A 24,794-nucleotide genomic window follows, 5' to 3' on the forward strand; every position below is an offset into this window, starting at 1 on the left:
TCAGACCATGGTAGTAGACACCACAGTGTTGGGGGAGTAGGGGTGGGACTTTCTGGAAAATCATGCTTTTTGAAAGCACAGCACAAGACAGATCTGGGTTTAAGTTTCAACACATGTTAGCTGCATGTCTTTGAACAATTTTCTCAATTATTGCTGTGTCTTAGGTTCCTCATTTGCAAAAGTAAGAATACTATCAGTACCTACTTTGTAAGGATTAATGGGTGATATATTTAAAGCACTTTGCACAAAATAAATGACAGCTCATCCACAGAATGGGATACTGCTGCACTCTTAGAAATGATAGCATAAAAGTGTGCTCACTGGCATTTACTAGCAGAGAAAGACATTTGCAACATATTAAGTGAATTGGCCACTAGCAAAATACTCATTTTTGTGAATGGATAGAGACAAATAGTTCAGAGAATTCTAAATCATTATTTCTTGCTGGTGAGCTTGTGTTTTTTTATTTTATTGTTTTAACTTACTTGAGTTTTTTAATTTCTCTGTAATGGGTACATATTAGTTATATAAAATTTGAAGGGTTCTGACTGCAAAAAAAAAAAAGTACAGCATGTGGGAAATGCTCAGTAATTCTCTATATTATGATGTTATCTTCTAGAAGTTGTAGAGAAAACTGCTAGGATCTGCCAGCCCTGAGAAGGCTGCTCCCCACAAATGGAGAGATAAGACACCCATGACTTAGACCTGGGTGGGGAGCACTTTGCCTGCATTGTCTCCCAGCCATAGGTTCATCTGAGCTCAGGGAAAGCAACTCTGTACTTTGGCCAGTTTTTGTCATCAGAAATCTGAACTAGGCCTGGGAGTCAAAGCAATAAAGTATTTGTACAACCTCATCCTCGGACCATTAACTCTGCTTGATAATCTCACCAGGAGTGGGGGTCCTGGACAAGAGCAGGTGTTGGGAACCCGTGTTCCCATCTGTCCTCTCTCATCCACAAATATCCCTCAGTTCATTCAGTTCAGTCACTCAATCATGTCTGACTCTTTGCAACCCCATGGACTGTAGCACGCCAGGCCTCCCTGTCTATCACCAACTCCGGAGCTTGCGAAAACTCACGTCCATCGAGTTGATGATGCCATCCAACTATCTTATCCTCTGTTGTCCACTTCTCCTCCTGCCCTCAATATTTCCCAGCATCAGGGTCTTTTCCAATGAGTCAGTTGTTCACATCAGGTGGCCAAAGTACTAAAGCTTCAGCATCAGTCCTTGCAATGAATATTCAGGACCGATTTCCGTAACGATTGACTGGTTGGATCTCCTTGCAGCCCAAGGGACTCTCAAGAGTCTTTTCCAGCACCACAGTTCAAAAGCATCAATTCTTCAGCACTCAGCCTTCTTTATGGTCCAACTCTCACATCCATACATGACTACTGGAAAAACCATAGCTTTGACTAGATGGACCTTTCTCGGCAAAGTAATCCCTGCTTTTTAAAATGCTGTCTAGGTTGGTCATAGCCTTTCTTCAGAGGAGCAAGCATCTTTTAATTTCATGGTTGCAGTCACCATCTGCAGTAATTTTGGAGCCCAAGAAAATAAAGTCTGTTACTGTCATTGTTTCCCCATCTATTTGCCATAAAGTGATGGGACCAGATGCCATGATCTTAGCATAATCTTTCTAAATGTTGAGTTTTAAGCCAGCTTTTTTATTCTCTTCTTTCACTTTCATCAAGAGGCTCTTTAGTTCCTCTTCGTTTTCTGCCATAAGGGTGGTGTCATCTACATATCTGAGGTTATTGATATTTCTCTCTGAAATTTTGATTCCAGCTTGTACTTCATCCAGCCCGGCATTTTGCATGATGTACTCTGCATAAACAAGCAGGTTGACAATATACAGGCTTGATATACTCCTTTCCCAATTTGGAACCAGTCCGTTGTTCCATGTCCAGTTCTAACTGTTGCTACTTGACATACATACAGGTTTCTCAGAAGGCAGGTATGGTGGTCTGGTTTTCCATCTCTTTAAGAATTTTCCAGTTTGTTGTGATCTACAAAGTCAACAGCATAGTCAATGAAGCAGAAGTAAATTTGTTTTTGAATTCTCCTGCTTTTTCTATGACCCAAGGGATGTTGGCAATTTGATCTCTGGTTCCTCTGCCTTTTCTAAATCCAGCTTGAACATCTGCAAGTTCTCAGTTCACGTACTGTTGAAGCCTATCTTGGAGAATTTTGAGCATTACTTTAACAGCATGTGGGCTTCCCTGGTGGCTCAGACAGTAATGCATCTGCCTGCAATGCAGGAGACCTGGGTTCGATCCCTAGGTTGGGAAGTTCCCCTGGAGAAGGAAATGGCAATCCACTCCAATACTCTTGCCTGGAAAATCTCATGGACAGAGGAGCCTGGTATGCTACAGTCCATGAGGTTGCAAAACGTTGGACACAACTGAGTGACTTCACTTTCTTTCTTTCTTTCTTCCCTTCCTTCCCTTCTTTCCCTTCCTTCCCTCTTTCTTTCTTTTTTGCCAGCATGTGAGATGAGTGCAATTGTGCAGTAGTTTGAGCATTCTTTGGCATTGCCTTTCTTTGGGATTGGAATGAAAACTGAACTTTTCTAGTCCTGTGGCCACTGCTGAGTTTTCTAAATTTGCTGGCATATTGAGTGCAGCACTTTCACAGCATCATCTTTTAGGATTTGAAATAGCTCAACTGGAATTCCATCACCTTCACTAGCTTTGTTCGTAGTGATGCTTCCTAAGGCCCACTTGACTTCACATTCCAGGATGTCCAGCTCTAGGTGAGTGATCACACCATCGTGATTATCTGGGTCGTGAAGATCTTTTTTGTACCGTTTTTCTGTGTATTCTTGCCACCTCTTCTTAATATCTTCTGCTGTTAGGACAATGCTGTTTCTGTCCTTTATTGTGCCTATCTTCTGCATGAAATGTTCCCTTGGTATCTCTAATTTTCTTGAAGGGATCTCTAATCTTTCCCATTCTATTGTTTTCTTCTATTTCTTTGCATTGATCACTGAGGAAGGCTATCTTATCTCTCTTTGCTATTCTTTGGAACTCTGCATTCAGATGGATACATCCATCCTTTTCTCCTTTTCACATATCCCTAAGCGTCCTTTTTATATAACACTCAGAAATAAGGCTCCAGATGAATCACCAAGGTATTAAACCTGGTGTCACTATTTGACACAGGAGAAGAAAAGTACTCTGATTTGAGGTCAGAAGTGGAATTCACAGTAAGAAGTAAAAAACCAAACCTTGCAACAAGTTCAGCCTTGAGGTGTTGTCCTTGAAGCCAAGGGAAAATGTGGGATTGGAACTTGGAAGAGATCATTCTGAGATAATCCTGACTTAAGAGAAAATAAAATAACCCCAGGAAAAGAGGCAGAAGTAAGAGCACCACAGAGAAAGGGGCCAAGGGAGGGCAGAGAGGAGGCAGAGGAGAGCGTGGTGAGCTGCAGGACCGCGTCAGCCTGAGAGCCTGATGACAGGGAGGCACAGTGCAGGCGGAGGACAGAAGGGGCGGGGACGCGTCAAGACGGCGAGCGCTGCTGTGCCAGCAAGGTGGTCACCTTGTCATTCAGCTGTTTAGAGCGCAAATGCAAGAAAACCAGGTTTTGCATTTCACTGACTACAGGCTAAAAAATAAGTTGGCCCCAGGGTGAAAAACGCCAACAAAGGTACATATAGTCAAAGTTCTGGTTTTTCCAAGGCTTCCCTGGTGGCTCAGTGGTAAAGAACACACCTGCAATGTAGGAAATGCAGGTTCGATCCCTGGGTCAGGAAGATTCCCCGGAGAAGGAAATGGCAACCCACTCCAGTATTCTTGCCTGGGAAACCCCATGGACAGAGGAGCCTGGCTGGCTACAGTCCATGGGGTCGCAAAGAGTCAGACACGACTTAGCGACTGAACAACAACAAGGGGAAAAAAAATGAGTAGCTAGAAATGACTCATGGGAATACATGTATCAACCTAGGACCTCCGAGGACATAATACACACTGAAGCACCTGGCGATGCTGCGGAATATTACCCAGTGGCAAAAGAGATGGGGGAAACCATGTCAGCACATGTGCATGTACACCCGCACGAACTTTCAAATGTCAACCAGCGCAGAAAAGACCAGGCAGTTAAACAGTGGCACATGGCAGAAGGTCAATAGATATTAGTTCCCATCCTTTTTTGACATCAAGTCTAATGACACCAGATTAAAATCATGGTCTCATCACAGAACTTCAGGCTGATACAAGGACTCATAAATTTCAAGAGTAAAGAGATTCTGGGACTTCCGTGGCAGTCTAGGAGGCTCAGGTTCAATCCCTGTTTGGGGAACTAAGATCCCACATGTTACACAGTGCAGCCAAAAAAAAAAAAAAAGAGAGAGAGAGAGAGAAAGTAATGAGATATTAACATGTTAAACACTATCCCCATAGAAAGTAAGTGTCTTACTTTTTATGACTAAATTTGAAAGACTGGAGTCACAATTTCTCCTTCATTTTAAGATAAAAGAAAAAACTTGCATATAACCCTTTTAAATCTGAATATACCCACTCTCTGAAAAAGCTGTACCCATAGCTGTGATAAAGGTGAACAGAGTTGTGCGGACGAGGGAAAAGGAAAAGGCAGGGATCACGGCGGCAGGACGGCTTCTCCAAGCAGTGCACACAGGCGGACGAGGACACAGGGACCTACTTTGGTGGTGATCCTGTACGTGATGTAGGTCTCCATCGTACAGACATGCTTCTTGGGGTCGTCAACCGTGACAAAGAGGTCTCTGGTCTCACCATCCATGTCATCATCAAGCTGAAGTCTGTTGAGAAGGGAAGATGAAGAAGCTGGACTCGCCGTGCCTGCTGGAGTACCACCATTGGGCAAAATGAGATCCTGAGGGAAGAAAAGAATCACCTTACACGTGAGCTGAGACACTCGAGAACACCAGTGAAAGCGGCTGGTGGGGCCAAACCGAGAAACACCTTTAAATACAAAAAAAAACTTTCGGAGAATCTGATCCTCTCCTTTCTTAACATTTCTTAAGTGAACAGAGTCTTTTATGACCACAAGAAACACACAACAGGCAGCACTCTCCACCAAATCCTGTTGATTCATCTCCCAGCGCTGCAGGAACCAACAGTTCAGGGACGGAGAACCTAAGACCCACCTGCATCATCAGACTTGGACAGAGAAGGAACTTCTGAGCACGCCACAGTCTCTCATTTCCCCACTTTCTCAAGACCACCGCTTGGGCCCAGGTGTACATTAAAGGGCCAGAACCCTCTTAAATACCTAACACATTTGAAAACTCAACCAACCATCACAAAGAGATAATTAAACATTACATATCTGGAATAAGTCACACCATTACCTAGTAAGCATGCTTCCCAGAAAACTGAATCTATATCCCGAACAAAGCACCACATCAATTTACAGGAAACACAGAGGAGCGAGGAGCATGTTAAAACAATCTATAAGGACAAGATAAGCAGAGTCTACACTCTGTGACACTAAAGAGAACTAAAGATCCAGTTTTTTCAATAAATAAACTGCAAGGAGAAAAAAGAAAGAGATAGAAAGAACACCAATAGATGTAAAGAAATTCAAGAGATCTATCAACAATTGCAATGGGTCCTGATTAAAACATAGGATTAAAACATTTTTGGATACTCAGGAAAACTTTAATATCAAATAATTATTTGATGACATGAAGGAATTATTAGGTGTGGTAATGAAAGTATGATGATTTTACAAAGTCTTCATCTTTCAGTAACATGTAACTATGGTATTCATAGATTAAATGATAGAATGTGTGGTGTTAACATTTGTTTTAAAATAATTAAGGACAGATAGGTGGGTAATCGGAGAAGGCAATGGCAACCCACTCACTCCAGTACTCTTGCCTGGAAAATCCCATGGACGGAGGAGCCTGGTGGGCTGCAGTCCATGGGGTCGCTAAGAGTCAGACACGACTGAGCGACTTCAATTTCACTTTTCACTTTCATGCATTGGAGAAGGAAATGGCAACCCACTCCAGTGTTCTTGCCTGGAGAATCCCAGGGACAGAGGAGCCTAGTGGGCTGCCGTCTGTGGGATCCCACAGAGTCGGACACGACTGAAATGACTTAGCAGCAGCAGCAGCAGGTGGGTAATGGGCTTCCCTGGTGGCTCAGACAGTAAACAAACTGCAAAGCAGGAGACCCGGGTTCAGTCCCTGAATCAGGAAGATCCCCTGGAGAAGGGAATAGCTATCCACTCCAGAATTCTTTCTTGCCTGGAGAATTCCACAGTCAGAGGAGTCTGGTAGACAACAGTCCATGGGGTCACAAAGAGTCAAGATGCACCAAAGTTGATCATTATTGAAGCTGGTACTTGCAGATTCATTAAAAATTCTCTCCTCTTCCATATTTGTTTGAAAATTTCCCACAATAGAAAAGCTTAAAGGAGGTGGGGAGAGCAAATACCAGAAAAGAAAGGGAAGGAAAGGTTAAAAACTTAGGGACTTCTTTCTTCTTAGGTCTCAGCAGGAAGCCACTTGAATCAATTATGTCCCTTTAATATCAAAAAATATGTAGCCTTCCAGTTACCTTTTCTGCTTTTCTTCCAGTTACCTTATGCTACTGCTGCTTTTCTGGTTTTAAGATTTGACAAGAGAACAAAACCCTGTCCTAGCAGATGTGAATGTCACCTTGGAATAATTAGAAGGCAAAGACTAAGGAATATGGCAAGAAATGACATGATACTAAGCAAAGGGCCTGGTCAGGAATGCTGTCTGCATTCCTGGCCTGTGGGGCAGTCGGATCACAGGCTGCGAGTGGGGAGGTGCTTCCCCTGAATGAGGTCTCCTTGTGTGCAGGCTGGATATGACTTAGCCCCCAGAGAAAAGAACATACAGGAAATGAAAAGTCAACCAAGCCATCGTATCCAAGAGCTCCAGCTGAACATGGCACATCTGGGAACAGGGTCTGGAACAAGGCGGAGGGAAGCACGGCCTGGGGTCAAGGGCAATGTTACCCAACTCCATGGGTGACAGAAAGTAAATTAAAAAAGCACCTTCCTTTGTCTCCCTGACCACAGATAATTTAATCACATTCTTAACATATGCCATCAAAAATACTTTTGTAATTTCTGAAAGGGTAGCATTTCACAGAAGATACTCAATGGGAATGGACCCCACCCCTCCACTTCCCAGCCAAGGGGCTTGTTAGCTGGGAAGGCAAGCCCCTCAGCAGCTGCTCTTGTGTGGACCACAGAACCTTGATGCAGCAGTATCCTGCAAACTGCTTCCTCAGCACACTGATGCCACGGGGCATGCAGTGTCCCTAACACAGGGTCTAGGGATCCAGGAGAGGACATCTCTGGAGCTCTGAGACAACCATCACATCTTTATCTCTTCTGTAAATATTTAAACGCTGACCTCAGGCAAGACACTCAACTAGGCATTGAGGGGCTCCCCTCTGATTTTTTTTTTTTTTTTAATCAACTCTAGCTCACTGGGCCTCAGAAAAGCTTCATCACCTACGGCTAAACATTGCACAAAAGAATAAAAGAATTCAAAACCTTCAGTCAGATAAGCCAACATCAGCTCAGACAGCAATGTTCCACAATCTGGCCTGAACTGATCCTGGAACTCACTATGCTATTTCATATTCCTCATCATGGCTTGCACGGCATATACACACCCCTCTTTCTATGCAGGGGGCTCCAAGGATCTCACAGGAATCTGCCCAAATGACCCCCTCTTGGAATTCTTCCTAGATCCATGCCCAGGCAGAACAGCCACTCCCTTCTCAATACCTTAAAGATACATCCATGGAAGCAACTTTCATAGTTTTAATTATTTATTTACATATGTAGCTTTCCCACAAGCACTGTGCAGCCTCTGTAACTGTGCCTTGTTTGCGTGTGTGCGTGATTATCTGTTTGTTTGCAGGTCCCCCCATGACTCCAGCCAGCTCCCCTAACCTTTGTTCTGGGGACCTGAGTCAAAAACCCTCCAGGAAGAGCCCACAAGAAGGTCTAAAAAATCTTGGATGGAGAGTGGGAACTTCAGTTCTCAAGTCAGTGGGGTTTGGGGAGGACAAGAGCACGTCAACCAGACCCTGTCACATAGCAGACTCTTTCCTTTGGAACTACACGACCAGGAAAAACACCCGTGCCTATCCTACACGTGTTCCCTGGGGTGTTATTTGAGCATATATGCACAGCCAATGAGCGATATGCCCGGAATTTTCTAAAAAGGGAAGCTACGGTCCTCAAGTTCCACAGCACATCTGTGCATAGGGCTTCCACATTCTTATTTCACTGCCCCCTGCGTCAGCCTTGTGAGGTTAGCAAGCAAACACTATCTCTACCAATAAGGAAGCAGACTCGAAAAGTTGAGGACTGTGTTCAAACGTATGGAAGCCAGTCATCACTCTGCTGAGTTGAGCCCAGGCTTCTGGGGTCAAGGGTGTGATTGAGCTGAATCCCTTTTGTGTTTCCCAACCCAACATTGTCCCCTGTCTCCATTTTCAGGCCATAAATCCTTTTGGGTAAACATGAAGCATCTGTTTTTAAAACAAATCCAGGAATGCAAGCATTTTCCCTTAGGGTCTGAATACATTATTCCCCAGATAACCCCCTCAAGATACTGTCCCCATGAGGAACAAATGTAAAGAGAATATATGAAAATCTTCCGAGGAAGGGCAGGGGGTCAGATGGACACAGTGACCTGATTCCTCTGCCCCTGGAGTCCTCCGGCAGCGTGTCTGCTTCACTGAGACCTGAGCAGGTACTGTGGGAGAGCCGTGCCTTCGCAACTAGCGTAAATTACAGGACGGGAGAAGTGAGCCCCTTGGCTCAACACAAAAGCCTCCTATTTCCTTGCTGCTATCTTATGGTCAGTCCTCCTTACTGCAGCCAGAATGTGCTCTGAAAAATGTCATTCAAAACATGTCACACACACACATACACACACTGGCTCAAAACTCTCCAAGACTTCCATCCACTCACGTTCAGAATAAAATCCAGATTCCCTCCCATAACCCACCAGAGCCAGCATGATCTTACCAGTGTCTCTGACCTCCTCCCAGACATCCTCCCCTTCCCCCCAGCTCATCCTGCTCTCCACACTCTGGCCTTGGCTTATCCTGACCTCAGGGCCTTCATGCTTGTAGCTCACTCTGCCTGGACATGGCTCTCCCTGCTCTTGTTGCCACTGGGCTGGCTTTTCTCCTCAAACTGGTTTTTGCTCAAATGACACCCACTCGGAGAGGCATTCTCAGCCCACAAAAATCTAAAAACAGCCCTGCACCCCTCCAGCATTTTCCAGTCCCTTCCCTGGCTTTATTTTCATTGCAGGACTCACCTCTCTCTGAAAACGTATTGTATATTAATTGATCATCTGTCTGACTCCCCACCAGTCCATAAGTTCCACAGGAGCAGAGACATTGTCTTGTCCACTCCTCTGTTCTCTGACACATAGTAGGTACTCAGTAAGTATTTGATGAATGAATGAGTTTGGAAATGATCCAACTCAATCTCTTCCCAATATAACGTACTCAATAAATGCCAGTTGAATGAGAATGAAACAGGCCAACCTAGCCAGACTGCCTAGTTTTGAACCCCGGTTCCACTTCCCTGGTGGCTCAGATGGTAAAGCACCTGCCTACAATGCGGGAGACCCGGGTTCGATCCCTGGGTTGGGAAGATCCCCTGGAGAAGGAAATGGCTACCCACTCCAGTATTCTTGCCTGGAAAATCCCATGGACGGAGGAGCTTGGTTGGCTACTGTCCATGGGGTCGCAGAGTCAGACACGACTGAGCGACTTCACTGTCACTATCATTATGACTTCAGAAAATTCCTAATCTCTCTATGCCCCGATTTCCTCACTTATAAAATGGGCATAATGAGACTGAGTTAACATATGGAGCAACTGGAACAGTACCTGGAACACGGTAGGCTCTACATCACTATTAAAATACACACACACAAAAAAGTCAACTTGTCTGCACATATTCGTGCATACCCTTACCGACTATGGGGCTGGGTTCACAGTAGACAATAAATGCTGCTAAATTAAAATTAAAATTACACCTAGAGTCACAGTCCCTGCCTTAACCACATCTTTGTTAATATTTCACTGTAACAATAGATCTACCTACAGTAGCCCTTGTGAGAGTTACAACTGCAGAGTTGACAAATAAATAAAAACTTCTCATTGCTCCAAATGATCAATTCTTACTATGCAATTTCAGTTATAAGAGAATTTCTTCTCCCGGCTCCCCCTTTTTACTTAGGAAGAGAAATACATAATTAGGCCACTCTGGAAACTCCTCTTTTTCAAAGAATTTCAGTTAAAAGATCCAACATCATGGTCAGCCAACCGCAAGACAGGTTATTAAACTAACAGAAGTCACCAGTAAAATTCTATTGCTATATTAAACCCAGGGTTTAGGAAAGAAAGTAGTATGCATTAGGAGCCAACATGGATGTAATGAAAACAAGTCAAGCTAAAACACTGCAGTTTCTCTTTTTGATACCGTTAGAGAAATGTGGGCACCACGATGATCTAGTTTCAGAAGAGCCTGCCAAAGCCTCTCAAGGCACCCTGAACAGGAGAATGGTCAGAGGAACAAGAAGGTGCCTGCTTACACCTTCATGAAGTCAGCTGCCCTGGGTGGGTCCACCACACACAGAGGAGGCAAGATCGCACACTCTGAAAACGCTGGACGCTACGAGATGAGGCGAGCACCTAAAACGAGGAGGAGGCCAGGCTATACTGCACCCAAACAACAGAGGAACCAAGCCAAGTCTTCCTAACTGACTGTCCCTGACCTGGCTTGCTTTCTTCTAGAGCTTTTTCCCACAGACAGACCACTCAACTGACCTGTCAACTGGTCACTCAACTTAACCTACAGTCCAAGAAGACAAATGTTACTTTAAGTGCAAACAGGGTATCTGATTACTCACCTGTTCTGGTGAGAGGCAACTAGCGGGCCTGTATTACCTCATTAGACCCAAGAAAACCGAAAAGTTTATCCAGCCTATATTCACTCATCATTCAGGCCCAAGAAAGCTGAAACATGAGGAAAGCAATAGTCCTTAAGAGCAGATAAATGTATACATTTGAAAAAGATTTATCCCAAACAGTACACTTCAGTCCACATTTACTCTGTACTCTCATTTAAAAAGAAAAGTCAACAGAAAGTAGAAGAGGGAATAAAAAAATTAAAGCATAAGTTGAAAACAAACAGGGGACCTCCCTGGAGGTCCAGTGATTAGGACTCTGAGCTTCCAAGGCAGAGGGCACAGGTTCAATCCCAGGTCGGGGAACTAAGGCCCTACATGCTGCCTGGCCAAAAAATGGTGGTGTTTTTTTTTTTTTTTTTTTTTAATTTTGTAAGTTATAAATGAAACAAAAATTTAATTCTTCTAAAAGATGAATTACATAAACTAAAACTTAGGAAGCCTGATCAATACAGAAAGAGTGAGGGGAAAATGAGCAGGCAACAATGGTTTAAATCTTACCTCTATGTGTGATTATAAATTACAAGGGTGTGCTATGAATAGCTATGTTAATAAATCTGTAAGTCTCTATAAATTTGAATGACTTTGCAGGAAAATGTATGGCCAAGGAGAAATTAATTGAGGCAGAAAATCTAAACAAATAAATAACCTCAGAACTATGGTCAGAGAACTTTTACTGAAAGGTGAGCTAAGTCCCAATGGCTTTACAGCTGAGCTCTAATGAGCCTCAAGGAAAAAAGCTCTGTTTTGTTCAAACACTCCAAAACACTTCAAAAAATGAGGAAGGTTTCGAATCATTTTATTACAGGAGTTACCTATGAAAAACTGAAAGTGTTAGTCGCTTAGTCAAGTCCAACTCTGCAACACCATGGACAGTAGCCCACCAGGCTCCTTTATCCATGGGATTGTCCAGGCAAGAACACTGGAGTGGGTAGCCATTCCCTTCTCCAGGGATCTTCCCAACCCAGGGATTGAACAGGGTCTCCTGAATTGCAGACACATTCTTTACTGTCTGAGCCCTCAGAGAATATCTGATATCAAAATAGTAGGACAAAAAAAGGAAATTAGATTAAGTGTAAACTTTGTCAATAAAGTAACAGCAAATGATACATTAAAAGAATTGGTTTTTAAAAGAAAGAAAGAAAAATAATATATCAGGGTCGAGTCAAACATTCTCCAGGAAATCAAAAATTATTTAACATTAAGAAAGTTATAATGCTATGTATTACATTAACTGATCATTGTCAAATATAATAATGTCCACATCTGCCAAAATGTTTTTGTTGGCATCATTCACTGGTAAATATCACTCATTCCATTAAAATCTCTAAGAAAAAAAGATCCCGAAATATGTTAAAGAGTATATATCAGAAAACATCAGCTCTGAATCTTGAAAACACTGCTCTAAGTGAAAGAAGCCAGACACAAAAGGCCACATGTATAATTCCATTTACATGAAGAAGCCAGACAGGCAAATTAGACAGACAGAAAGCAGACTTTTGGTTGCCAGGGGCTGGAGGCAAGAGGAAATGGGAGTGAACACAATAAATATGAGGTTTCTTTTTTGGGTGACAAAATAATCTAGAATTCAACATTAATGATGGTTGCACAGTGCTGTGAGTACACTAAAAACCACTCAATTGTATAGTTTAAAATGATGAATTTTAGAGCATGTGAATTAGATCTCAGTAATATAGTTTTAAAGAATGAAGCAATATGAAACCCTGAAGGCATGTGTATTAAATTCAGAAACAAGACTCTGATGCCTAATATCACCCCTTTATTCATATCGCTCCGGAGACTTGAGCTGAAGCAACAATGCATGGCAGGGCTCCATGCACTGCAACCATTCAAGCCAGACACGCGCTGCTCTACCACATCACTTTCTGGCACAAGGCTGGTTTCGTCAAAAATTAATCTAAAATTGTGATACCCATAATAGGGAGAAAATGCATTTAAAGCACTTTAAACCGAGGTAAGGCATTTACTACATGGTTCAGCGACCAAAGGAGAGGACAGAAACCAAACCGTATGGTAGACTGTATTATTGTCCACAGCTATTCCCTCCGTACCTTTAAGAGGATTATATACCCTCACTAGTGCCAGTGACTGCCCCCAGGAAGGCTCATCCCCACTCCCTAAGTAACCTGTTTCGGCCAATGGCGCATGAGCAAATGAGACCTACGCCAGATGGGAGCAGACACGTTAGGAGCCACGGCATGTTTCCATCAGCTCTCATGGTCTCTTCCCTCCTCTGCAACGAGCATGTGCCAAACAGGCTGAGCTTTCAGAACGGAGACTTGTGGAAAAGAGCCATAGCAACGGACTCATAGCCACCAACACATAACTTGACCTAGAAATGAATGCTTGCTGCAAACCTCTGTATTTTGGGAGCTGTTCACTACCACAGCAAGGCTAATACATATAATTATAAAAATGTCTATGCAATTTATTTCGTGGCTGAGCTATGCAGCACGATGGACCTTAGTTACCCGACCAGAGATCAACCCCCGCCCTGCATTGGGAGTTCAGAATCTTAATCACTGGACCACCAGGAAGTCCCAAAAATGTCTGTGTAATTTTTTTTTTTTTAAATCTGGGTAGGAAATAGTGTATAAAGGACATGGAATTTTAAGAGGTACAGTTGTTGTTTTTTTTTTCCTGCAGAGTTACATAAAATTCATCTTAACCATGTGACCTAAGTCCTAGAACTCTTACTTGCTCATCAGCAGAAGTTCGGTCTTCCTTCCTTTCCACCCCTGCCCTACAGCCTCATCTCCAATATTCTCCCAGACCTCCAAGGTTGCTTGCACAAGCATCCCCAAGTTCCCACAGCCCAGCAGTCTGTGATTTCTAGGTTAGCATCTTCCCTGAGCAGACTTACATTTTCCCACTTTGGATTCTGAAGCATTACTTATAAGGGAAAGACTCTTCTTTAGACATGGGTTAAGAGATCACTTTTAATTATTTGTAGGTTAATAAAGTCATCTCAAATGAAACTGTTTCCCCAGCTTTTCTATTAGAAAAACTTCCTTCAAGTAAAATCCTCTATTGGCCTGACCCAAAAGACGACCTCCGACAAGATTACAAATGAAGAGCAAGAGCCCACGTCCACATTCTCCAGCTCAGCTTCCAATGTCTACTACCAGCTTTTTCTAAGACTCTTCAGACATTCCTGCGATTCTTGGGAGGAAAGGTTTTTCTCCTACCCTCAGATGAATTTAAACATGATCTCTTTCCATCCTTCTAAAGAGGATATATACTGTTCAACCACATAGTGAAACAGCTAACACACGTTAGTCAAAGTGCTGACAGGGAGCTACGAGGATGTGACACCTATGTTTAGATGACTCAATCTGGCTGGGCACATGGCCACAAAAACCTCTACCTATGACGCAAAAGAATATGGGATACAATGGAGGTCCATGCAAAATGAGGGAGGCACGCAAAGGCTGCTGGGGCAACTCGAGAATAACAAGAAAATCTGCTGAACAGGAAAACAAGATAGTGGGAGAGCTTGGTCTGCACATTCCAGGCTGAAGGAGGAGAGGTATTTCTGCAAGCTTGTCCCTAACTGAATGATACCTAGGACCAATATCACAAAGGTTGTAACTCTGTTGCTGGTCAAGTACATGCATGATGTAGAGGAATGAAAAGGCCAAGCAGACAGCTTTCTGAACACATGAATTAAACCTCAGCCAAAGTACCCAACAAAGAGAACATGACTCTAAAAACCTCTTTGAAAACCTCTTTCCTTTCCACCTTGATGCATTCTGCCAACTGAAAGCTCAGCAGTAAAGGCATTCCTCCCTGACGTTTCTACATCAAAATCATGCAGGGGCGGAGAACCCCTCAGATCATCCAAGTTGTTTGTGTCACTTATAAGAAAGACTCAGAAGTTGCACGTCAGCGGTCACGTAGGCAGTACTGTGAGGACGTCAGGTCTTTGCTCTCTCACCTAGTGCTGTGGTACACCACACAACCCAGACACCCCACACAAGAATGAGAGGGAGGCACAGGAGCACATAGGGAGCTCCACAAGACCAACTGAGAAAAAGTTACACGACGGGGGGCAATCAACAGAGGAGAAACAACGTTTCATAAAGACCTACTGGGGGCACTTCCCTCCAGGTCCAGAGACTAAGACACCAAGCTTGGGCCTGGGATGGCTCCCTAGTCAGGAGAACTGGATCCCACGAGCTGCAACTAAGATCCAGTGCAGTCAGATAAAATTAAAAAAAAAACCTACTGGGGATATTCAGTCTAAGGGTCTCATTTCTATACTCTCCCAACCCTGCTGCTGCTGCTGCTGCTGCTAAGTCACTTCAGTCGTGTCCGACTCTGTGCGACCCCATAGACGGCGCACTCCATCTACCTCTGGTCTTTCAACAGAAGAGGCAAGGCAGGAAGAAGACCTGGGCTTAGAGTCCAAATGACTGGGCTTGAATTCTGGCTTTGCTCCTCACCAGGCCTGGAGTAAGGTACTCAATCTCTCTGAGCCCCAGTTTCTCCATCTATGACACAGAGGGTGTAAGGATTCAAGGAAACACACAAGTAATGTGCCACCATAATCCCTTACATGTGTTAGTTCTTTCCCACCCTTCACATAACACTCCTTAACTGTACCATTTGTTCACCTCACAAACTGGTCCTAACTGACATGATTTTTGTTACCATCTGACACAGCACTGCACACGTGGAATGCACTCAAGAATTTGAGGTAATGAGTCAGACGCCTACGGAAAGATAAGGGAAGCATCTTGGTTTTCAGAACAAGGACTGAGACAAAACAATATACTTATATTGTTGAATATCTACTAGGGGATCAAACACTTGTTGATTAATCATCACTTCAGACCAAATCCCTTTCCAAGGACAAAAACCATTTAAGTGAGGAACAGACCAGGGCAAGACTCCACCACCAATTCAAGTGAAGTGGTTACTCTTAAGGCCACGCTTACACCATTCAGCTGTGCTTAAAACAGCCTGGAACATTGAGCAAGACTAAAAGCGTCTTGTCCTCAAAAATGACCTGAGGCTCACCATTCCTCCATAATCGGAACTCTTTCTCTAGAGTCCAAAGACACCCCATGCCAAAAATAATGTGCAAGATTTTGCACGTGCCCTTGTAAATCTGAATCTTCTTTTGGAGAGAACCTAGCATTTTTAGAGTCCCAAAGGTACCCATGGGGGATAAAGTTAAGCCCTACTGCTTCTAAACTGTCTCTCTCAATTAAAAAAGGAAGCAGAAGTATATCTGAACTTACATGAGCTCCCTAAATTCAAATCGCTCCTTAGTTGAGTACTGTCACACTCAATGATCTGTGCTCCTTAGCTGAGCACCCTCACGCTCAACGATCTGTGCTCCTTAACTGCATACTCTCACGCTCAACGATCTGTGACACACAGACCCTGCCTTTAGGGGCAGGGATGCCCTTGAACCTCCATCCAAGCCTAAAACTAACCTGAGGTGAGCAACTGTCAAATCAGAAGGAAATATGTGACTGTACTCAAATATGTCACAGTTGGTTGATCTATTAGGATTCTTTCCCTAATAGGATTCTCTCAATATTAGTCGTGTGGATTAAACACTGTTGTGTTGATTCAGGAATCTGCATCTAACTACAGAGGAGCTAAAAGAGATGGTTTTCTGAGAAATTCTTCAAAGCCTGAGATACGCAATCCCCATGGCATCCTTTTTAGAAGCCTGAAGCGTGCCCACCTCCCACCCAAAAGTACAGATGCATTTCCAGGCTTGAGACCTACCTGGCTACCTGGTTGCTCCAGATCTAATCCCCACACTCCTATTGACATGACTCGAACTGGACCGGGACATGGGGGATCTCTCTTTATTTCCATGGAGAATGGATTTACTGGAAAATAAGAAGGCACTCAACATCCAGCTGATCACAGTCCTAAACAACCAGGAGTGAAAGAAAAAGCCAGAGTAGGGCATTCTACACCAAAACAGCTCAAGAGAGTTTCACAACTAAGTAACCAGACAAGGAAAGTGGTGGAAAGGCAGAAACGAAGGACATGCAAGAAAAGGGCCCCCTGCTTCATACTGGTTGGTCTGGCCCTCTTACGTGGGTGTTCTGAGCTCAGAGGCAGAAATGAGCCCTATAAATATTAATATAAGGATGAGTGGAAGTATTTCAGACTGGGTACAAACGTAGAGGGCAGAAACAGATAAAAGAAGTCAAGGAATGAATGACAGGAAAAAAAAAAATACTGCGACCTTATCTGCCTATGAACTATGAGGATAAAACAAAGTCAGGGACTTCCTTGGTGGTCCAGTGGTTACAAATCCACATGCCAATGCAGGGGACACAGGTTCGATCCCTGATTCAGGAACAGCCCACATGTGGAGGAGCACCTAAGACCCTGCACCGCAACTCCTGAAGCCCGTGTGCCTAAAGCCCACACTCCAAAAACAAGAGAGGCCACCACAATGAGAAGCCTGAGCTTGGCAACTAAGAGAGTAGCCCCTGCTCACCGCAACTAGAAAGAAGCCTGCAGAGCAACCAAGGCCAGGCACAGCCAAAAATAAATAAATAAAATGACACATAAAAACAAAGTCAGAAAGCGGGCAGCTTCCCTGTGGTGGTGCAGCAGAGGCTGGAGGGTATGCATCCCCGTGGGGAGGTGAGGAGGTTTGTCTTGAAGCCAGTATACAAGAGAGCAAGACACAAGGATTTCTCAAGATGCTTTCATTTACACTTCACACACGACAGAGAAAGATGTCAACTGTCGACAGTAAAGATGCTTATTATTACTCTTCAGTTAAGGTGGTTGTTGTGGGGAGGTGGGGCCTGACAGATCAAGGGAGAGTTAGCTTTCTTCAAAGCCACTTTTAGGTATAGCTGTTGTTTGACAAAATTTAGCTGAAGGATTACCTTCTTACAATAGATATAATTAAATGTTTTCAGCATCTTACTTCAAGGAATCTCTGTGAGATGGCAGAGGGAATGGGACAAAATAATGGCCACTTTCTATTTCTTCTGTAGCCAAAAGAGATGTTTTCCTACACACAGGCATTTTAAGTAGCCTAATTACCAGGGTACCATCTTCCCTCAAACCACAAATTACAAGATATGGAAAGAAAAAAATCTACTCATTCATGTCTTCATCCAAACAAACATTTATCGAGTTCCCACTGAGTGCCAGGGGAATTTGAGGAATCAAGTTTCGGGGTGGAGTACGGGTGTGGCAGGGACCCAGGACAAACAGCAACATGATCTAGTGAGACACATACATGAATAAGGGAACAGCACTGTGCTGGAGTCCAGAGAAAGCGAGAGTAACTGCGCTCCAAGGCCGGCTCCAGAGAGGCACCCTGCCACCCCAGCCCTCCTACCAGCTCTGCGGCAGCAACAAAACCACTTGAATTCACCAATGCTCGCTGGAAAATGGTAAGGCCAACCCATCCAGGTGGCCAGGCAGCATGGAGGATACAGAGAATGCCTGTGAAAGCCCGTGTACACAGCGAAGAGCCACTTGAGGTGGGGCTGAGGTGTCCCCAGTGTGGAGCGCCGCCTCGGCAAGACAGACACAGGCTAAGAGGCAAAGGACACGGCTGGGGTCTGGCCTCGTGGGCTGAGCCAGGGGCAGCGGCTGGAAAGAAGGCCTAGAGGGCCGGTGAGCTCCAAACTCTGAAGGATCTCAAATACCAGGCTTAAGAATTTGTGGTGCACCCTACAGGCAGTAGCTAAGCTTGTAGGGCTTCCCTGTGGCTCAGAGGTTAAAGTGTCTGCCTCCAATGCGAGAGACCCCAGTTCAATCCCTGGGTCAGGAAGGTCCCCTGGAGAAGGAAATGGTAACCCACTCCAGCATTCTTGCCTGGAGAATCCCATGGACGGAGAAGCCTGGTAGGCTACATACAGTCCATGGGGCCGCAAAGAGTCGGACACGACTGAGCGACTTCACTTTCACTTTCAAGCTTTTAGGCAAGAAAGTAGCAATCATACGTAAGGTTTTCAAAAAGACTTCAGAAAGAAAAAAAAAAAAAAACACAGATCAAATAGAGAGGAGAAGAAATAGGAGACGAGAGAGGGATCCTTTGGGGAGCCCTTGTAATTGTCCAGGCACACCTCCCCTGCCCTGCCCCTGGTGGTACCTGAGTCAGGTGGAAGATGCCAGAGAAGAAAGGACAGGTGAGAAGAGTCGCCAACAATAATGTCGGGTGGCGTGGGAGACTCTGATGAATGTCTCCTTGGCAGGAAAAAAAAAAACAAACAGAGTCTGGCCACACTAGAGGGATCATGTTTCAAACATAGGTGAATTACAGAGGATTCGAAATTCCTGAAGTTCCAGCAAAACTGAGTAAGCAGAAGGTCAACAGCCCTGTGTGCTGTGGTTAAATCCATGAAGCCCATCCCTGGGACAAGCGGGCAAATCCTGCCAGAGTGACTGAGTTCAGCAAGGCTTACAGCAAGTGGCCAGGGACCTGCCACTCTGACCCGGGGGTGGGGAGCCGCCTCCATCCAGCAGACTCCACCCACTCACCTTCCATCACCTGCTGCCGGCATATCTGTCTCAGGTCATTTTTTCTCTGTCACAGCCAGCACACTCACTCAGGAACTCACGGGGGGAATCTCACATCAGCATCCACTTAAGGCCAGGTGAGACTGTCAGCACCGCCTGGTTCCAGCACCTGGCTAGAGGGTTCTGGCTGTCACCTGAACCCACCTTTGGCAGAGAGCCAGCTGAGTGCCCTGGGAGCCTGGGCTATAAAGCGACTCAAAACAAAACAAAATGCCAAAACCGAAAGCAAACCCTTGGGACTGAGAAAGATCACAAGACTTGGAGACAAAAATCCATACATACACGCACACCTCTAAGTCAAGGAAAAACAAATCAAATATTTTAAGCTCATACTCTCTGCTGAGCACCGTGCAAGCTTGACTTGGTACGTATCAACACTCAAAATAATACAGGGGTGGGATGGGGGGAGGTGAGCTTGATTATGCATGTTCCTACTAAGAGAACAGGTCCAGGGAAGGTTGAGGATGGGCCTAAGGTCACTCTGCCAGTACAAAGCAGAATGCACAACTGAAGCCCAGCCCCAAGAGACCAGAGCAGAGGCTATGGCTGTCGCGCACTGGCCCCTGGTCACAGCTCTCTCTGAACAAGGACCTACCCAACAAGAGACCCAGCACCACCGCGCTCACCTCGGAACCTGCAGCACAGCCTGGTCGTGAGCAATCCTTCACGTGTGTTCCTTCAAACCAGTAAATTCCCAATCTACCAGTGCCAGAGACCTTGCCTCTCAAAGGATGTTTTAAGAGCCAGCCAGCTCCAGAGAAGATCCAACATAAGGGACCAGAGACCATTAACCAACAGCTCCATGTGGCCAGCCATGATCCCCCACAGGCTCCAGAAGAATCAAGCCAGGGCCATCACAGGGTGTGCAGGCAGAAATAAACCTGCGAGGCCAGCCACCACTGTGCACGGGCACATCTGGCTTGAACACTTAGTGTTAATGCAGAAGGCGAGGGCTTCTCATCCCCAGAGAAATCCTGGGTAGAAAATACTCTGCCAAAGTAGCCTAATGATTAATCCCATCAATATCTAAATTGATGGAACAGATCTGAGTTTTTAGTATACAATAACTATGGAATTTCAAATAGTGAGGAAAGAACAGATTAGTCAATAAATGCTGATGAAGAATTTGGTTAACCAACCAGGAAACAATTAAGTCATATCCTTACAGCAAGTGCAAAAATAAATATCACGTCATGTACCAAATTAAATGAAATACATTGACCATACCTCAAATTGTTTAAAAAAGAATGAAACGCGAGATTAAAAAAGTAACCAGATGATGTTTTATATCAGAGGCTGGCAAGCTTTTCTGGTAAAGGACCAGACAGTACATATTTCCATCTTTTCGGGTCACACAGTCTCGGCTGCAGCAAGTCAAGTCTGCTGTTGGGGTACAGAAGTTGTCTTACACAGTACGTGGACAAACAGGTGCGGCTACATTCCAGTAAAACTTCAGTTATGGACACAGAAGGCTGAATTTCACTAATTTTCTTATGTCATGAAATATAAATTTTTTTCAGTCATTTAAAAATGCCATTCAAAATCTCTTAGGACTGAAGGTGTCATGGAGGACGGGGTGGGCGTGGTTATTAAAGGACAGCAGGAGGGAGCCCTGCTCAGCGTGGGGAGAGCCGGCGTGTTGACTGTGGTGGTCCTGGTTACAAAATCTACACACGTGATAGAAATGCACAAACAACGGGCACACGCGCGTACTCACAAAGGAGCGCTTGTGAAACGGGCGAAATCTGGACGAGTTCTGTGGATTGTACCAATGTCAGTGTGCTGGCACTGTTAAGCAAGAAGTTAGCTTTGGAGGAAAGTAGATGAAGAGCACCTGGAATCTTCTTATACACACTTTTGGTGAATCTATAATTGACTGTGAATTATAATTATTTCAAAATAGAAAGTTAACAACAACAATTCTTTACTCATGAGTTATATATATTTTAAAAAAAAACAAGGTAGCTGGCCAGAGTTAGCTTCTTGGATTTCATTTGCTGTTTCCTAATTTAGATGAAGTAATGCTAATTTAGTAAAGTAATGCTCAAAATTCTCCAAGCCAGGCTTCAGCAGGAAGCCTGAACTTCCAGATGTTCCAGCTGGTTTTAGAAAAGGCAGAGGAACCAGAGATCAAATTGCCAACATCTGCTGGATCACTGAAAAAGCAAGAGAGTTCCAGAAAAACATCTATTTCTGCTTTATTGACTAGGCCAAAGCCTTTGACTGTGTGGGTCACAATAAACTGTGGAAAATTCTGAAAGAGATGGGAATACCAGACCACCTGACCCGCCTCTTGAGAAACCTATATGCAGGTCAGAAAGCAACAGTTAGAACTGGACATGGAACAGACTGGTTCCAAATAGGAAAAGGAGTACGTCAAGGCTGTATATTGTCACCCTGCTTATTTAACTTCTATGCAGAGTACATCATGAGAAACGCTGGGCTGGAAGCAGCACAAGCTGGAATCAAGACTGCCGGGAGAAATATCAATTACCTCAGATATGGAGATGACACCACCCTTATGGCAGAAAGTGAAGAGGAACTAAAAAGCCTCTTGATGAAAGTGAAAGAGGAGAGTGAAAAAGTTGGCTTAAAGCTCAACATTCAGAAAACGAAGATCATGGCATCTGGTCTCATCACTTCATGGGAAATAGATGGGGAAACAGTGTCAGACTTTATTTTTGGGGGCTCCAAAATCACTGCAGATGGTGACTGCAGCCATGAAATTAAAAGACGCTTACTCCTTGGAAGGAAAGTTATGACCAACCTAGATAGCATACTGAAAAGTAGAGACATTACTTTGCCAACAAAGGTCTGTCTAGTCAAGGCTATGGTTTTTCCTGTGGTCATGTATGGATGTGAGAGTTGGACTGTGAAAAAAGCTGAGCGCCGAAGAATTGATGCTTTTGAACTGTGGTGTTGGAGAAGACTCTTGAGAGTCCCTCCTCTGCAGCCACACCTGCTGCTAAGTCACTTCAGTCGCGTCCAATTCTGTGTGACCCCATTGACAGCAGCCCCATCCCTGGGATTCTCCAGGCAAGAACACTGGAGTGGGTTGCCATTTCCTCCAATGCATGAAAGTGAAAAGTGAAAGTGAAGTCACTCAGTCGTGTCCGACTCTTGAAGAACCCATGGACTGCAGCCCACCAGGCTCCTCCGTCCATGGGATTTGTCAGGCAAGAGTACTGCAGTGGGGTGCCATTGCCTTGTCACCAATACCTCTCTCAAGAACAAAGACGCAGGAGGCATGACCCACATGTATCTGTCTCCAGTGACCCATGCTTTTCCTCTGTCAGCTGAGACTAACAGCAGATGGTAAATTTATACCCAGTGAGTTTCGTCTTCCTATGAAATTCAAGCCCAGTCCTCAAAATCACCCAACGAAGCAAAGGACACAAACGACAGTCAGCCAAACGGTGTACTAAAACTCAGAGTAAGGAGCAAGTTGTTTTACGCACGGTGGTGTTACTACAACAAGGGAGGAGTCTGTGTAAAGCAGGCAGGAAACCCATTCTTTGGGTGTAAAGATAATAGCTTCCAAAAGTGCAAGTAAAAGGCCCAGAGATCTCCTTCCAGCTGCTATCAGCAAATCCACACATCAAGTGTTCAGGACTCTAGAGTGATTTCCTTTTCCTTAGGCTGTGCCAAACAGGTCCCGTGCTTTCTTTTTTTTTTTTTTTTTTAACTGTGGCAAAATACACATAACATGAAACTTAACCATCTTAGTCATTTTTAAGTGTACAGTTCAACAGTGTTAAGTACATTCATACTGTTGTGCAATTGATCTCTAGAACTCTTTTCATAACCTTCACCTACCTAATGTCCCTGTGTGCTTTAAAACTCAGCTCCAGAGATATTCCTGCTAAGATGCCACCTTTCTTAACAGAGCCCCCCATCCGCACCAGCACTTGCCCAGTTTGGGTCAGATATCTCCCACACTGCTATCATGCCTGTGCCTACCGTTCTCAAAACACATTATCACCTGTGCTGTGACTGCCTGTTTATCCACCTGCCTCTGTCCCAGAAGGTCTGAGGATCTATGGTCCTGGGATTGGTTATCTTTGTGTTTGGGTCAGTTCATGTATTTTAAAGGACAGACATAATGGTATCTCCCATCCCACATGTTTACTGCAGTGTGCCCTGGCCACGTCCCCATCAAGACATGGAGGCTATCAACCCACCCTAATGAATCCGCGCAGGCCCCATGTATGCTTTGAACAAAAGAATATGGCGGAAGTGATGCTGTGCTGATTCTGGGCGCAGTCCTCACATGGCCCAGGAACTTCCATTTCCGATCTCTTGGGATGCTCATTTTTGGGACACATCCCCAGGAAGCCAGCCAGCCTGCCTGGAGCAGTCCAAGCCACATGAAAATGTCACTTGAGTTAACTGCCAGCCACGAGCCAACTCAGGCACCCAACTCAAGCAAGCCTTCAGATGACCACACGAGAGACACCAAGCAAGAACCATGTAGCTGAGTCCAGGGAACGCATGGAGCCACAAGGCATAAGAATAAACATATTTTGGGACTTCCCTGGTGGTCCAACGGCTAAGACTCCTCGTTTCCAACGCAGGAGGGCCAGGTTCGACTCCTGGTCAGAGAAGTAGATCCTGCATGCTGCAACAAAGACCTTGCATGTTGCAGTGAGAAGTGAAGCTCCCACATGCTGCAACTAGGGCCTGGTGCAGCCAAATAAACACATAATTTTGTTAATGTGTCTTTTAACCTGCCTCATTTGGGGTGGTCTGCTAAGCGCAGTGCGTAACCAAAACGCCGTCCACCTGGTACACAGGGGGCACAAAGTGAAGGAACAATTGAATCAGCTCTGATATAACATGCAGCCCAGAGCGCTCAATTTAACAGCTGCTGCTGCTGCTACTAGGAGAAGGCAACGGCACCCCACTCCAGTACTCTTGCCTAGAAACTCCCATGGACGGAGGAGCCTGGTAGGTTGCAGTCCATGGGGTTGCAAAGAGTCAGACACAACTGAGCGACTTCACTTTCACGTTTCACTTTCATGCATTGGAGAAGGAAATGGCAACCCACTCCAATGTTCTTGCCTGGAGAATCCCAGGGACGGAGGAGCCTGGTGGGCTGCTGTCTATGGGGTCGCACAGAGTCGGACACAACTGAAGGGACTTAGCAGCAGCAGAAGCTGCTGCTGCTACTGATTTTATGTGGAAGGGGAACAAAGAGAAACGGTAAAAGAGGCAGGTACATTCCTGCCAGTGAAAAATAACAAAATCCACTACGTCCACGGTGGGTATGAGCTGAGCCC

General features: G+C 44.7%; 1 protein-coding gene across 2 annotated transcripts in view; it reads right to left on the reverse strand.

Annotated features, from left to right (window-relative positions):
* The window catches only part of SNX30 (sorting nexin family member 30), a 104,355-nt gene that overhangs the window by 50,274 nt on the left and 29,287 nt on the right, over positions 1 to 24,794 (reverse strand). Inside the window, exons 1-2 of one of the 2 annotated variants that reach the window (XM_070375090.1) lie at positions 19,088 to 19,249; positions 4,662 to 4,853 (exon numbers count right to left, since the gene is read on the reverse strand). In XM_070375090.1, coding sequence (XP_070231191.1) covers positions 4,662 to 4,853; positions 19,088 to 19,234 — 339 coding nt within the window. In that variant the 5' untranslated portion in view covers positions 19,235 to 19,249. Of the gene's footprint in view, positions 1 to 4,661; positions 4,854 to 19,087; positions 19,250 to 24,794 lie in introns of those variants that run through there. The other variant, XM_070375089.1, reaches the window with a different exon arrangement.

The sequence above is a fragment of the Bos mutus genome, chromosome 8, assembly GCF_027580195.1.
Source record: "Bos mutus isolate GX-2022 chromosome 8, NWIPB_WYAK_1.1, whole genome shotgun sequence".
NCBI classification, from domain to species: Eukaryota; Metazoa; Chordata; class Mammalia; order Artiodactyla; family Bovidae; genus Bos; species Bos mutus.